This window comes from Columba livia, chromosome 6 (assembly GCF_036013475.1).
Source record: "Columba livia isolate bColLiv1 breed racing homer chromosome 6, bColLiv1.pat.W.v2, whole genome shotgun sequence".
NCBI classification, from domain to species: domain Eukaryota; kingdom Metazoa; phylum Chordata; class Aves; order Columbiformes; family Columbidae; genus Columba; species Columba livia.
Window position 1 is genome coordinate 15,789,864 of NC_088607.1, and position 13,239 is coordinate 15,803,102.

The 13,239-nt window shown below is 51.8% G+C and overlaps 1 protein-coding gene across 5 annotated transcripts in view; it reads right to left on the reverse strand.

Moving 5' to 3' along the window:
- DNMBP (dynamin binding protein) overlaps positions 1 to 13,239 on the reverse strand; it is a 34,847-nt gene that overhangs the window by 3,531 nt on the left and 18,077 nt on the right. For 2 of the 5 annotated variants that reach the window (XM_065067215.1, XM_021293796.2), the window contains 8 exons: positions 4,668 to 4,855; positions 3,971 to 4,070; positions 3,330 to 3,477; positions 2,888 to 2,905; positions 2,026 to 2,225; positions 926 to 1,056; positions 576 to 680; positions 243 to 371 (listed from right to left, as the gene is read on the reverse strand). In XM_065067215.1, coding sequence (XP_064923287.1) covers positions 243 to 371; positions 576 to 680; positions 926 to 1,056; positions 2,026 to 2,225; positions 2,888 to 2,905; positions 3,330 to 3,477; positions 3,971 to 4,070; positions 4,668 to 4,855 — 1,019 coding nt within the window. Of the gene's footprint in view, positions 1 to 242; positions 372 to 575; positions 681 to 925; positions 1,057 to 2,025; positions 2,226 to 2,887; positions 2,906 to 3,302; positions 3,478 to 3,970; positions 4,071 to 4,667; positions 4,856 to 13,239 lie in introns of all 5 variants that reach the window. The other 3 variants (XM_065067213.1, XM_065067214.1, XM_065067216.1) reach the window with 2 other exon arrangements.

Below are 13,239 nucleotides of genomic sequence, written 5' to 3' on the forward strand. Positions count from 1 at the left end.
TCAGGGTGGGTAGTGCTACGGGAACTACCTGAACCACTCACAAAGAGCTGTAGCATTCCAGGTAGGGTTGAAAAAATGTGTATCTAACAGGCACACTCAATACACATCATAAACCCACAGGCATCAAAGCTCTCAGGAGGGAAGAGCTGAATAGGAGTGCTCACACCTCTCTCAGGCTGCGTTACCCTGCAGGGAGGGCCCCAGAGGGGTCTCCCCAGCACTGAGAGCACAGCCCCACTCACAAAGTTGGAGAAGAGCTGGTCGCTGATGAGCCGATTCACTTTCTGAAACTGGTCCAAGTCTCCATTGCCCTTCTCCGTGCACAGGTCCCACATGCTCACTGCTGCCAGCACCTTCATGCAAGCTGACTCCTGCACCAGGGACACACAGTCAGCACAGCCATGCTTGCTGTCCAAAAGAGGCCTCCCAGGGCAGTGCAGACCCTCAGAGACCACCTTCCAGTAGGGCTGAGGGCAGGAGCACTGGCCAGAGGCACTGGAGGTACACACATGCAGGCAGGAGGGGCAGTGCATGGCAAGCTCCATGATTTGGGCAGCACACACAGTCTGGCTCACCCGGACATGCTGCAGGTAGAGGGAAAGGTCCCGGATGAAGGACTTGATCAGCCGCTCCTGCATCCGAAAATTTTTCTCTGTCTCCTCAAAGGCTTCATCCTTCAGCTGTGAGAGAGAATGTCTCAAGGGAGGCAACACAGGACTCCAGAACCCCCCAGAGTGTGAGATGTGAGGTCTCCTGCTCACAAGCCAGACAGCAGGGTCAGGTGGTTTAGACCTTAAGCCTCGCTCTGCCTTGCTGACCTGGATCAGAGCTGCTCACTGGGAAAGGTGTGTGGGGGGACAGCAGACACCACCGCTTCCTCAAGCACTGCAAGATGTAAGTGCACCTGGCAGCCGATGCACGTTACCTGGGGCGCAAAGCCTGTGAGATGCTTAAGGTGGCTGCTCACACGGTTGGATTTCTTGATGATAGAGTGGATGTTGAGCTTTGAGATCTTCTCCATGAGACTATCCTCATCCCCTTTCCGGTACTTTAACACTAATGAGATTGACATAGAAATCAGAACCTTGTCAGCACAATGCCCATTTCTTAATGTGCCTCATCAACAATTGCCTAGCATAAGCTGACAGAGATAAGAGTATAATAATCACTGGGCATACAGAAGGTATTTATATTGCTTCTTTAGCAAGTGCAAGCAATCATTACAGGCAGCCTATGTCATCTCAGCTTCAGCAGGGCCATGTGGGAGGAGTAAAGTGTAAGACTCGCACGACTCAGGGGCTTCAAAGTGAAAAGAGGGAGGGTAGCTGGCAGGTCAAAGTGAATAATTTTCTCCTGCTGCACTTGGATACTGTGCCCAGTTTTGGTGACCCCAGCTCAAGAGGGATGTGGGAGAACCAGAGCTCCCGGCACAGGACAGCAGAGAGGCTGCGAAATCTGCATCCTTGGGAGTCAGTGAGAATCAGCTGGAGGGAACAATGGCTGATCAGAGCGAATGGTGGGGACAATCCTGCTACACGCAGGAGGTTGGACAGCAGAACCCAGAGGGCTCTTGCAGTCAGCACCTCTGCGATTCTGTCCTGTCTACAGAGACACTTTCAAACTAAGTCTCCAAATCTCAGTAAGACAGAGATTGCCCTAGCAGATTAATTCCCTACTTATGTTGTTTAAAACTGCATTTTTAAACCTTATATATATATATATTCTTTCATCTTATCATTATTTTTGTTTTTGCTTAATAGCCAAGTGATCAGCAACTGCATACATTTCATATCTCTATATCACAAGAAACGGCTAGTCAGATGTATACTGTTTCATTCTGTGTACTGCATCTCAACCTCAGATTTTTAAAGGCAGCTCTTCTACTGCCCTGCTGTGAGGGCACAGTCTACTGGAGGCAGATTACCCCCATGACTGTGTTGCCAGTGGATGTTCAGGAGCCAACAGGCACCAACCTCAACACACCCACTCCTATCCCTTGCTCCCCAGCTCTGTCCACCTACTCACCCAGGTCCTTCCGCCGCTTGTATTCGTTGATGTTGACGTTGATTTCTTTGACTGCGAGGACAGCAGCTGTGAGCGGTGCCCTGTCAGGATGAGCCTCGGGGGTGGCGCTCAGCAGCTCCATCAGCAGCAGTGGGTACCGCATCACCCGTTGCACTGGCTTGATGAGGAAGGAGCCCAGGTTAATGTAGTTTGTGCAGCCCCTGGGAAGGTGAGACAAAGGAGATGCACCACGTTCGGTTCAGCTCAGCCACACAAATTCTGTCCCCTTAAATCAACCCCAACCAGACTCAGAACACCAACACCTCTAAATCTAACATATTTCCTAGGTCACGCCACCCTCATCTCCAAACTCACTGCACTCCTGAATCCCTGGTGATCTCAGATCAACCCCAGGTTTCCAGACCTCACGCACACCAGATGACCTTTCCCAGTCAGGATCTTTTCCATCACCAGACCCACCCCGAAGTCCCACACAAGCACAGCCTCACATTCACCAGAGCACCACTTGCTTCAGACTCTGTCTCACCACCTGACTGCCCCGATCTGACCCCCAGCACAGGACAGACTGACTGTGCTCAGGACCACAGCCTGCACAGGGCTTTCCTGGCCCCTTGGGGCTGACTGCTCCCCAAACCTGTTTCCTGCCCAAACCTCCCCTCACCTTCTCACCTGCCTGTGCAGCCCACCCACTGCCTCTGCTGCGACCACACCACAGACACCCCACTCCTCCCAGATGTGCCTCCATGTGGCATTATTAAGGTCCCCCAACAAGCACCCAGCTGGTGGCAGGAGGTTAGTTACAAGGGAGCAGCCAGGCCAGGACAGACAGACAAGCAGGGACTAACAGGAAGGATGCACTTACCACTCACTGTACAGGCTCCTGCCGGCCCACAGAGTGCCAAAAAGCAAAGAAAAGCAACGGGTTAATGGGGCGGCAGGCGTGCAGTCCCGCAGCCAGCACCATCGCCCCATCCCGCAGTGACGCTGCCAGTACAGGGGGCAGACCTGTCCCCCTGGAGCAGCAGCTGGCACTGCCAGCTCCTGGGGCATTAACCTCCACGAGCTGGAGCCCTGGCAGTCGCTGGGCCAGGCAAAGCGGCTGCTTTCCTCACTGGCCATAGCAAGGCAGGGTTTGGGGAACAGAAGCCCTCAATCCGGGACATGCCACCTTCTCTGTACCTTGGTGGCTCCTGCCCAGAATTTAAGGGGGCCTACAGGATTCCCAGCACCTGTGCATAGGGACAGGTGTCCATGTGAACCCAGAACCTGGTCCTGACCCTCTCTCCACAGCCAGAGGCTCCAACCTGAGGCTATCCAGCAGGTCCAGTAGCTGTTTTTGCAACTTCTCATCCTTCTCGTAGGTTTCCAGCAGTGCGATGGCCTCATCGTGGTTCTGGCAATACACCTTGTAGACACTCTCCAGCTCTGCACGCTGTGACAGGAACACTGGCCCTGCACACAGCAGCAAAGCAAGGCTTCAGCATCTCCCGGTCCCCAGCCACCTCCAACAACTCTGGCATGTCTCATGGTGAGACATCCAGTGTCACCCTTCCCCACACACAGCTTGAGAAGACAGTGTTACTAGAGCAACCAAGACTCTCCCTCATCACCAACGAGTACAGGGAGCTCAGTCGATAAGCTCTCCCAGGGATAAGCAGTGGGGACACCAGTCACTGGAGTCACACAGGGTGCCCAGGGCCTGAGCAGCAAAAGTTGGCAGTGCAGGAGTGAGGAATGGGGATCCCTTCGAGACAACGGGCCACGGAGGGCCACCATGTTCCTCAGCATAGTGGCCCATGGGGCAACACAGATTCCTAGGCTTTGCTGCTGGACTGATGAGGAAGTCCAGCCCCAGTGATCCTCTCCCACCATTTAAACTGTTCCACCCTGCCACCAGCAAATCCTGTCCCAGCCTGCTGAGAAAAGGTAACTGCAGAATTCATACCGATGGCATCTGAAGCCTCCAAGGTGGACAGCAGCTGCTTGGAGAAGCTAATTACCATGTGGATGTTCCCAAAAAGACCCTCAAAGTCTATATTCTGCATCTGGTGAATAGGAAGAGAGATGTCCTGGATGAGGGAACATGTCCCAGCCAGACCCAACAGCCCCCTCTTGCTCTGCTACAACCCATCAGCCCTCAGCTCCCCTGCAGCCACCCAGCACAACCTGCTCCCACCACAGTGACTTCCCTGCTCACTCCCTCATCCTCTCCATGCACTTAAACTCTCACTCCTTACGTGTCCTACCGGTGTCCTCCTCTTTTCCTGTCTCTGTTCACCTGATATTTTCCTGCTCCTCCCATCAAATCTGTCCCCATGCCAAGACCCCATATTTTCTTTCACCTGACAATGGATTTAATCTACAAACTAAATGAAAAGTAACATATTCTGCCCCAGGAAGATATTATGTGGTACTTGCTGCCAGGTCTCTTGCTCGCAACAGTGAGAGCTGAGCGGGATCTCCAAACAGACTGGCTATTCCTATGAGTGCAGGGAGCAGTAAGAACCATCCTGCTTCCCTCAGCACAGCTGAATTTCCTCTGTGAGTTCCCGTGCTTCTGTTTAGCTGCCTCCATCAACAAAGTATCCTCACCCCACCCCACCCCACCAGAGCTGAATCGCAGCTTGCTCCCCCGCTCCTACTTGTGCCTGCTGCAGGGGCACCATGATCCTCTCCACACACATCTCCAGGTCTCGAATGTAGTCTCGCTCTGTCTGGAGCAGTTCCTCAATAACTTTGGACCTCTTCTCCAGCATCCTTTGCTCTGGGCTCTCAGTGGCAGCTGTGGATGTCTCCAGGGATGGTGTCTGGGAGGACAGGAGAGTCATCTCTGCAAGACAGACAAGCAAGATCGGCATCCTCCAGCAAGCATGCAAAGACAGGAGACAAGCAGCACCTAAACCGTGCCACAAGCAACCTGTAAGACTGCCAAACATGATGGTTACAGAGCAGGACTGCCCATGCAAGAACCTTTCCAGAGAGGCCACCTCCAGCACTCCCAGTCCCGGGGCAGCAGGGAGCCTCAGTCTGCTCCACAGCCAGCCCTCACAACACCAGTAACGCTGCAACACCCCGGCATAGGGGCAGCAGGCACCAACACCACAAACCTGCTCCAGACTCGTCCCGCAACGCCGGCCAGTTCCAGACCCCTCTACCACCCCCGCTCTCCAGCTCTGCCGCCCCAGAAACTGCAGGGGGGCTGTGGGAGCAGGGACAGGAGCCCCGCTCCGCTCCTCGCCCTCTTCCCGGCCCGACAATGGCGGCCGCCCCCTCCCCTCAGACCTGGAACTGGGTCTCCATTCTCCAGCCCCGGGGCATTTCCATCTGAATGGCCGAAAAGGCCCCGGGCACCCACAATGGCGCTGCCGGCGGCAAAGCCTGGAGCTGGACCACACCGAGCAAAGCCGCTCAGGGCGGGGGAGCCAGGCCTGGGTACCGAGGGTCCGGCAAGACGGAGACCCAGAGGGGCTCGGCGCACCCATGAGCCACCACCCTGCCATGGCGGGCGGCCCCGGGGCGGGGAGACCCCCCGACACAGCCCGAGGACCTGCTTTGTGCCCGGGCCACGGGCCCCCGCAGCAGCCGGCGGCCCTACCCCGGCTGGATGCTGGGGCGCTCGGCACAGGCAGGGTGGCTGCCCTGCCCGCAGGGTCCGGGGGTGCAGGGTCCGGGGGTGCAGGCAGCAGCCCACTCTCCTCTCCCCTGTCCCAGGCCCCGGGCAGCCCGTTTCCCTCCTGGTTTTCTGTCCCACCTGCGACTCCGAGGCCGGCCCAGCCCCCTCCAGTTTTCACTGAGACATTTTATCCCCCCGCAGATTCCGGGGCCCCAGGCACTTTCTACCCCACCTGCCTGCTTTTAAACGCATGTGCCGTCTGGCCAGAAACTGCAACAATACCACCTCAGTTCCCCAAAATTCAGAGGATCTCTTCTCCAGCACCTCCCTGGGACACCTCTCTGAGGCAGGCTCTGGCCCAGAAACACTTAGGTCTCCCCATTTTATGGCTGCTTTGCAGATGCCCACGGAACCCCAAGCCCCTTACAGCACCCCAGGCAGCCTCAGGTACCTGATTTAAGGCCAGCTGCTGATGTGACAAATGCCCGTCCCCTCCAGCCATCTCCCACGGGTCCCCAGCTGGGATTTTGTTTAAGCTGTGGGCATGCCCCACCTCAGACACTTGTAAAAATATTTTTGCACGACAGGCACTTCCATATCTCCACTGCCCCAACTCTCTGGTTACAGCCGAACCTGGGGGACTCCCCGGGACACCAGCAGGGCTTGGGACTTATCCCGGCACCCCAGCACCCACCACACACAGTCCCAACCCAAGCCAGGTGCTGGGCATGCCCTGCCGGCCTGCAGGCAGCCCCCAGCCCTGCCCTGCCCCGCCATGGCAGTGTGGGGTGAGGAACTGTTGCCTCAGCCTAAGAATCCCACCTGCAGCTCTGCCAGGGTGGGCTTTTTGCACTGAAACAGCGCAGGGGATAAAAGAAACACGGCTGAGATGAGACACTGACTCAGCCCATAGCTTGCTGAAACCTTGCCAGCGCTTCCAGCCCTTCCTGATGCAGAGCAGCAGTGACAAACAGAAACAAGCAGCATCGGCATCAAACAGCAACTTCTCGCAGCTACCTGGGCTGAGGACGAACTGCTGTGGCTCTTGCAGAAGGAGCAACTTCAAAATCAGACCCAGATACCCCTCAATTGCAGCAAATGGGAAACCAAGCTGAAACCCTGCTCAGAAGATGCCCTTGATGCGAGAGGGAAGATAGCTGTCTTTCTAAGCAGGTGTCTCTGCTGCCCTTCCTTGAAATCGAGCCTGAGGAGAGACAAAAGGGCCAGCTCTGCAGAGGAGGATTTAGTGGCACAACAGCACTACATTTAGTAAGCAATTATTGAGAAGAGCAGGCTTCACTGATTCCTGCTGACAGTTATCTTTAAAACTACGCCTATCAGAGCCGGCCTGCATAAGGGAAGAGGCTGGTTTCAGCAAAGTTGGTGGCTGTTTTGATTCCCCACCAAGTAAGTCCCCGATGATGAATTTTACCAATGCAAATGCAGCTGGAATCCAGAAGGAGGGCCTGGGAGCAGCTGCTGTGTATAACACTTGCCATTTGCATTTCCACAGCATCTGCAAAGCCTCAGTAGCAGACCAGGCCCTACCGTGCAAGGTCCTCTGCAAACACCCAACAGGGACATCCTGCCTGAGACACAGTGCTTGGAGCCTGAACAGGACACAAGACAGAAAGATGTACAGGAGGCACAAAAGCCCACCAAGATAATACAGTGAGCAGGTCTCTGCAGCTCAAAGAGTTAAGAAAGTAATAATAAATGAGTTATTTTAAAGAAGGACATATTTTTTTTTAATGAATGGTGCTTGTTTTGCAGGAGAGCCATCTCAAGTGGGAAGGCAATTAGAAGAATTTTCAATACAAACAGGTTTGTGAAACTCAGAGGAGGTGGGCGGGTGAGCTGATACTGAGGCATGGGCTGGCCTGGGAACAACCGTGAAAATGAAGACCAGCCAGAACAACAGCCAGAAATGACCCATGCAGCAGCATTTGGGAAGACAAATGGGAAAGATTACATGTGCCTTGGTCAAAAAAACAGGATTTTGTGTTGATATCCAGGCAAAATGCCACCACAGTAACTTTGTACAGAACGTCTCCGCAGTTTACTGTACCACTGAACACCCCTGCTGTGCTCCCACCTTTAGCCACAGCTAATTTGCAGCCACACCATGTGTCTGGCTCCAGCTCACCCAAACAGAGCTGGGGATGCCCAGTGCCGCCAGTGAACACAGCAGCTCCCCGTGCTCCACTGAGCAAACCCCAGGCAAGTAAATCTAGTACAGGCCCTTTCAGAGAGCACCCTGCAGCAAGGCTTTGACTGACACCTGTGAGATTGCCAGCTCCATGCCACCCCTCCTCAGCAAGCCTCAAATCCCCACCTGTGGAAAGGAAATTAAAACCTTCCCCGCACGGGTTTTAAGCTCACAGAAGTCATCAGCCCAGCTTGCTCGACCTGGCATGAAGCTGGCCACCAGTTCTATCCACTTTTACTATATCAGTATTTGCATTATTTTGAAAATCCATACAAATTAATTTTCCTTTGGCCTTTTTGTTCTCTCTGAACATTTCAAGATTAATTTAAAAACAAGGCTACGCTGCAGTCAAGTCTCTTAGGACACTTGCTGTTTACCACTAGTCCAGCATCCTCCTTCAGCAATGGACTCAGTGTTGTCCTGCCTCTTTGCAAACACTCACAGGTAAAAAAATTCAAATAAAGAATTTGTTTTCTAATGTTTGGCTCTTATATCTGGCCATTATGTATAATACTTAGGATTTGTCTCTAACACATTTAAAAACTCTCACTTTTTGTATTTCGTACAATGTCAATTTCCGTCAGTTTCTTTTTTCCTTTTTTGTCACAGATTCTTGTATGTCTAATAGCAGCTTTCTCTAAATAAGGCTTATGAAACATATAACTAAGCCTATCCATTTCACACCTGCAGGTTTGGGTCATTCAGTAAATGCTTTTTAAACAGATCTCCATTTTACTTGCCAGGTTTTCTATTTAAATGTTACCTTCCAATCTGAGTCATTGTGCCCATCAACTGTGGAGGCACTGAGCTGCACACCACAGCTGGAACACACCACAGCTGGAACCCGGGACAGACTCCATTAGCCTGCAGGAATACAACTGGTATTTCTAATGAAGCCACCAAATTCCAATCCAGTGACAAATCTGTGTTCACCCATGACACCATGGGCATTCAGAAATACATTTCCAAAAAACAATATTCTCAGTCACAATATTCAAGAGACTCAAATTTTGTTCTTGCATAGGTTGCGTGAGCTTTGCAATCTGCCTCTCTAAATTAAAACCTCTAACAATGTTGTTCCCTCTCTTCCCTTTGGCGAATTTGTGACAAGTCCTTGGCTCTCTGGATCGGTTTGATGGTCTGTGACAGCCTCCTGGGCACGCCTGCTTTTGAGTTTTGCTAGTTGGCCTGCTGACACATGGGAGATTCAACCCCGAATCTGAACTTAGCCCCTGGCAGCAAAGTGTCAGGATGGAGCCTGTTCCTGCATCTGCCCTTCCCCTGGCGGCCATGATTTAATACTGCAATCACACGGCTCATCCTGATCACCTCAGAAATACCACTTTCACCATTGTCCTTTCAATTAATAAAAACTCTACTTCTTGCTACCCAGCCTCCTAGTGGGAGCATGCACACAATTAAACATTTTCTCCCTGCCCTGCTCTGGAAGCAGAGCTGACCCACAAAGAAGAGATCCAATGGGATGTGTGCCCACCAAGCAAGGGTTGGTGGGGCTCACTCAAAGGGCTGCATTGCCCCCCAGCTCCTTCTCGTTGGGGCTCACCTGCCAGCATCCCTCGCAGCACAGCGCAGCCTCGCAGGGTGCCCAGGCTGCTAATGCAACCTGAAGAGCGACGTGCCGCCCATCAGCGCTGAGAACAATCCCTCGCACCAGCTCGGTCAGCAGGAATCTCTGACGGGAGCTGCACCCACTCGAAGGCGAGCCCAGACCCAGGCTCACAGCTCAGCAGAGTCAAGCAGTGACTCAGGACAAAACAAACCAGCTACAAATATTTGAAGTATGCGAACGCCAGGAGGGGAGGAGCCATTTCCTAGGAGGAGGAGAGCGGGGTAGGAACTACTGCAGGGAATAATTAATCTGAGCGAAAGGCTAAACTTGCTGCCAGGAGCAGGATCTGGCCGGGGTAAAAACTCTCACTCTGGACATTGGTAATAAGCCTGTAACAGAATGTACCCACTGCTCCAAAAACCATAGACGAGACATGTTCAGCAGCTCACTGCTCCTTAGGGGGAGCCAGGGGGTGCAGCAGAGAGGTGCCACGGCAAAAGAGGACTTCAGCCCACAGAAGTTAATTCAGCCTTTTTGCAGGGTCCTGAGACCAAGATGCAGGAGATAAATCCAGACAAACCATAAAAATGAGTTGAACGGGAACAGACTGGGAACACTTCTCCAGGGCCACCGGAACGTCGTGATGTCTCGAAGTTGTCTCATGCAGAGCCTGTTCCGTGGGGACATCTCTCTGCCAGTAAGATTAGAACCATCACCCCAACACAGCCCCATTGCATTCAGTGTGAGCAGGGGATGCTCCCAACCCATGATGGAGAAAAGAAGTGAAGTAATACAATGGTTTGCGAAGAGCTAACCTTCCAAAGCCAGGGCAAAGCATCACCGCAAGTTGTGAGCAAAAACACTAACAGAAAAAAGAATGAAAACTGGAAGTTCTTTAAAATAATGTTTTAAATAAATAATCCAAAAAACACAATTATGTGAGCAAGAAAGAGAACAATATTCATGAAAACCTGTCTCAGCTCTGTGCTTCAATAAACACAGCAAGTATAAATAAATGAATGAATATAGAAAATCAGATAATTGACCACCAGGAACTCTGAAGTACGGAAAAATGAGAAAAGAAAGACATCAAGAAAGATCCATGGATGGTAAAATTAAGAATTCCATTTTCATTTTTTAAATGAGGAAATAAAATGCTGCTCTATAACAGACTTTTATTTCTACCCAGGAAAAAAGAAACACTTTCAACAATGCAATCCCACAAGTAGGCAGAGATAGTAAAATTCTTGGTAAGTTCATTGAAAAGGAAGAATTATACAATGATTATTCTGTTTCTTTCCATCTAAAAAGTAGAAATAAAAGCTTTCTAACTGGCACCTCAAAAACCCATTGCCAGTGGAGAATATCCAGAAAAGAGGGCATTCGTAATCAGATTCTCTACAGACTGTATTTAGAGTTGATCCTACATAATACTTTTTAAAGTAAATATAAAATCACTGCTGTCATGTAGAGAACTGAACATCAATTCAAAACTGACATGAGGTATTCTGAATAAAGTGGAATTATTCAAACCAAGCAAGTATAATGCAGACGAATGCATTAATGTATTAATAGGGACAAGAAATGCAGCCACATGCAGGACTGTGTTCTGGGGAGTAATGTTTCTCCTTGGGTCAGCCAAAACTCAGCAGTAGTTCCCCGAGTGCTGCAGTGGCAGATTGGGCTCCTCAGACAAGGGCCCAGGGGAGCAGCAAAATACTTGTGCAAGCACTTGTGCAAGCAAGTGCTGACACCCACCCAGAATTCCTCACACAGCCCTGAAGTCCACTATTTGTGGTATGAACTGAAAAATGAGTGAGGATCAGGAAAAACAAACACTGAAAGGTCTTCCTATGAGTCTTTGCAAGGAGTATTTTAAGACTCTAATCACTACAAAGAACTGAAGACTGAAAGATTGCTTAATTACAGTACCTGCCTGAGAAGAAAACAGCATCAACTAAAAAGCTCTATTTTAGTAGAAAAAGTAGAAAAAGGTTGGAGTTCAGAGCTGAAATGTAACACATTAGCATGTAAAACATGTAAGAGTGATGGTGACTAAGCAGCACAGCTATGACAGGAGGCTTCTCCTTCTGTTCATGTGGCAGGTGGACACATCTGAGTCACATCCCAGAGGAGACGCTCTAACTAAGTAGCTGTCACTGGGCTGCACCACAGCGAAATCTGTAAGAAGTGTGATTCTGTAACCTTGTCTATGGAAAAGATCAGGTCATGCCATCTCTAATGAGGCTTTCAAATCCTAAATTCTGTTACTCTGTGGAGAGGAGGAAGAACCTGGGAGAGAAGCAGACAGCGGCAGAAGAGGCAGTTGGAACACACACAAAGGGAAAAACCATAGCAGGCTGTTTTCTGTCAACTGGACAGGAGGGTGTCTGCCACCAAGGGCGATGGGAGGGCTTTTGGGGAGGCTCCCAGGTGCTGGTGAGGTCTTACAACAAGGCAGCAGAGAGGTGCTGGTGCTGGCAAGATCTTACATTGAGCAGCCATGGCAGCAATCTTTATGTGCTAAGGAGGGCTGTTGCTGCAGAACAGGAGGAACTGAACAGGCAACTGCAGCCAGAAACAGGCCACAGGACAGACAGACAGTGTTAGAAAATGCCTGGACCCTTCTCCCTCCCTTTCCTGCTGTGGAACACTGGCTCTGACAGTGAGGGCATCCCGACCCACACTTCCCGCAGCCGCTCCTGTGCCCCTGAACCTGCCACAGCAGGGAAAAAAGCCCCACCTCCCTCCCAGCGCCAGCGTGGGTGTGCACAGCGTCTCATTTAACATCGGAGGAGTGAAGCAGTCTGTCCCCTCAGCTCTTGCAAAAGCTGTCCAGGCCAGCACTGCTCCAGTCTCCTAAGGCTTGTGGGCCCTTTCCCTCCCTGCTCCGCTCCTGGCTCCTCCTGGCTTCCCCGCTGCCCTTTGGACATCCTGGCACTGCACAGCCTCTCCCTTCCCTCGCCCTGGGGACACAGCTGAGCAAAGTCCCACCCTACTAGGGCTGCCGAGAGCGCAGAAATGCAGCTGGTGGAGCCTGCTTAATCAAATACCTCCAGAGAACAGATTTCATGCTGCTTAAGCCGACAGGCAGCCACAGCCTCCAGCTCTGCCGCCTCTTTGGCCACTGCACTGCAGTGCTGCTTTCCTCTGAGTTTCAACCCCCCTCCATGAGAGTTCACACACATGCCCAGGACAGACACTGGCAGAATGGAAGGGTGAAGAAGAAAACAGGCTTTCAGGCACATGTCTGCCCAACACACAGGCCAGTCCACCAAGAAGTGCTCCTTCACCCTGTCTGCCCAGACCCCAACACCTTGCTGCCACTTCCCCAACACACACAACTATCGTTGCAAGGAGCCAAGCCCCCACAAAGCTGCATGCAGCTGGCCCTCTCCCAGACACGGTGTCAACACAACAACTGTGCCCATGCCAAGGCAGCCTGAGCCCTCCAGCTTTGGGATCTCTCCAGCTCCAGGGTCTGTTGATGGGACTGGGACCCAGGGATGGCTCAGGCATCCAGGACACAGCACCCAGCTGTTGCAGCAAGGGCAAGGGGCAACTGGAGTACCGTGGGGCTGGAGATGCAGGAGGTACCATTCCCATCTGCAACAGACCCCCAATACATAGGTCCCCCACATGTGTAATCATGCAAATACAAGTACCTGCCCACCCTGTAGGCCCAAGTGCTACAACAACATCCCAATTCCCTTCTTTGTACTGCCTGTGAACAGCTGCCACACTCATCCTCCACAGGGTGAGGAATTGGTTCCTACATGAAGAATCTGTTCATGAGGGGTCATAAAACAGGCAGTGACAATA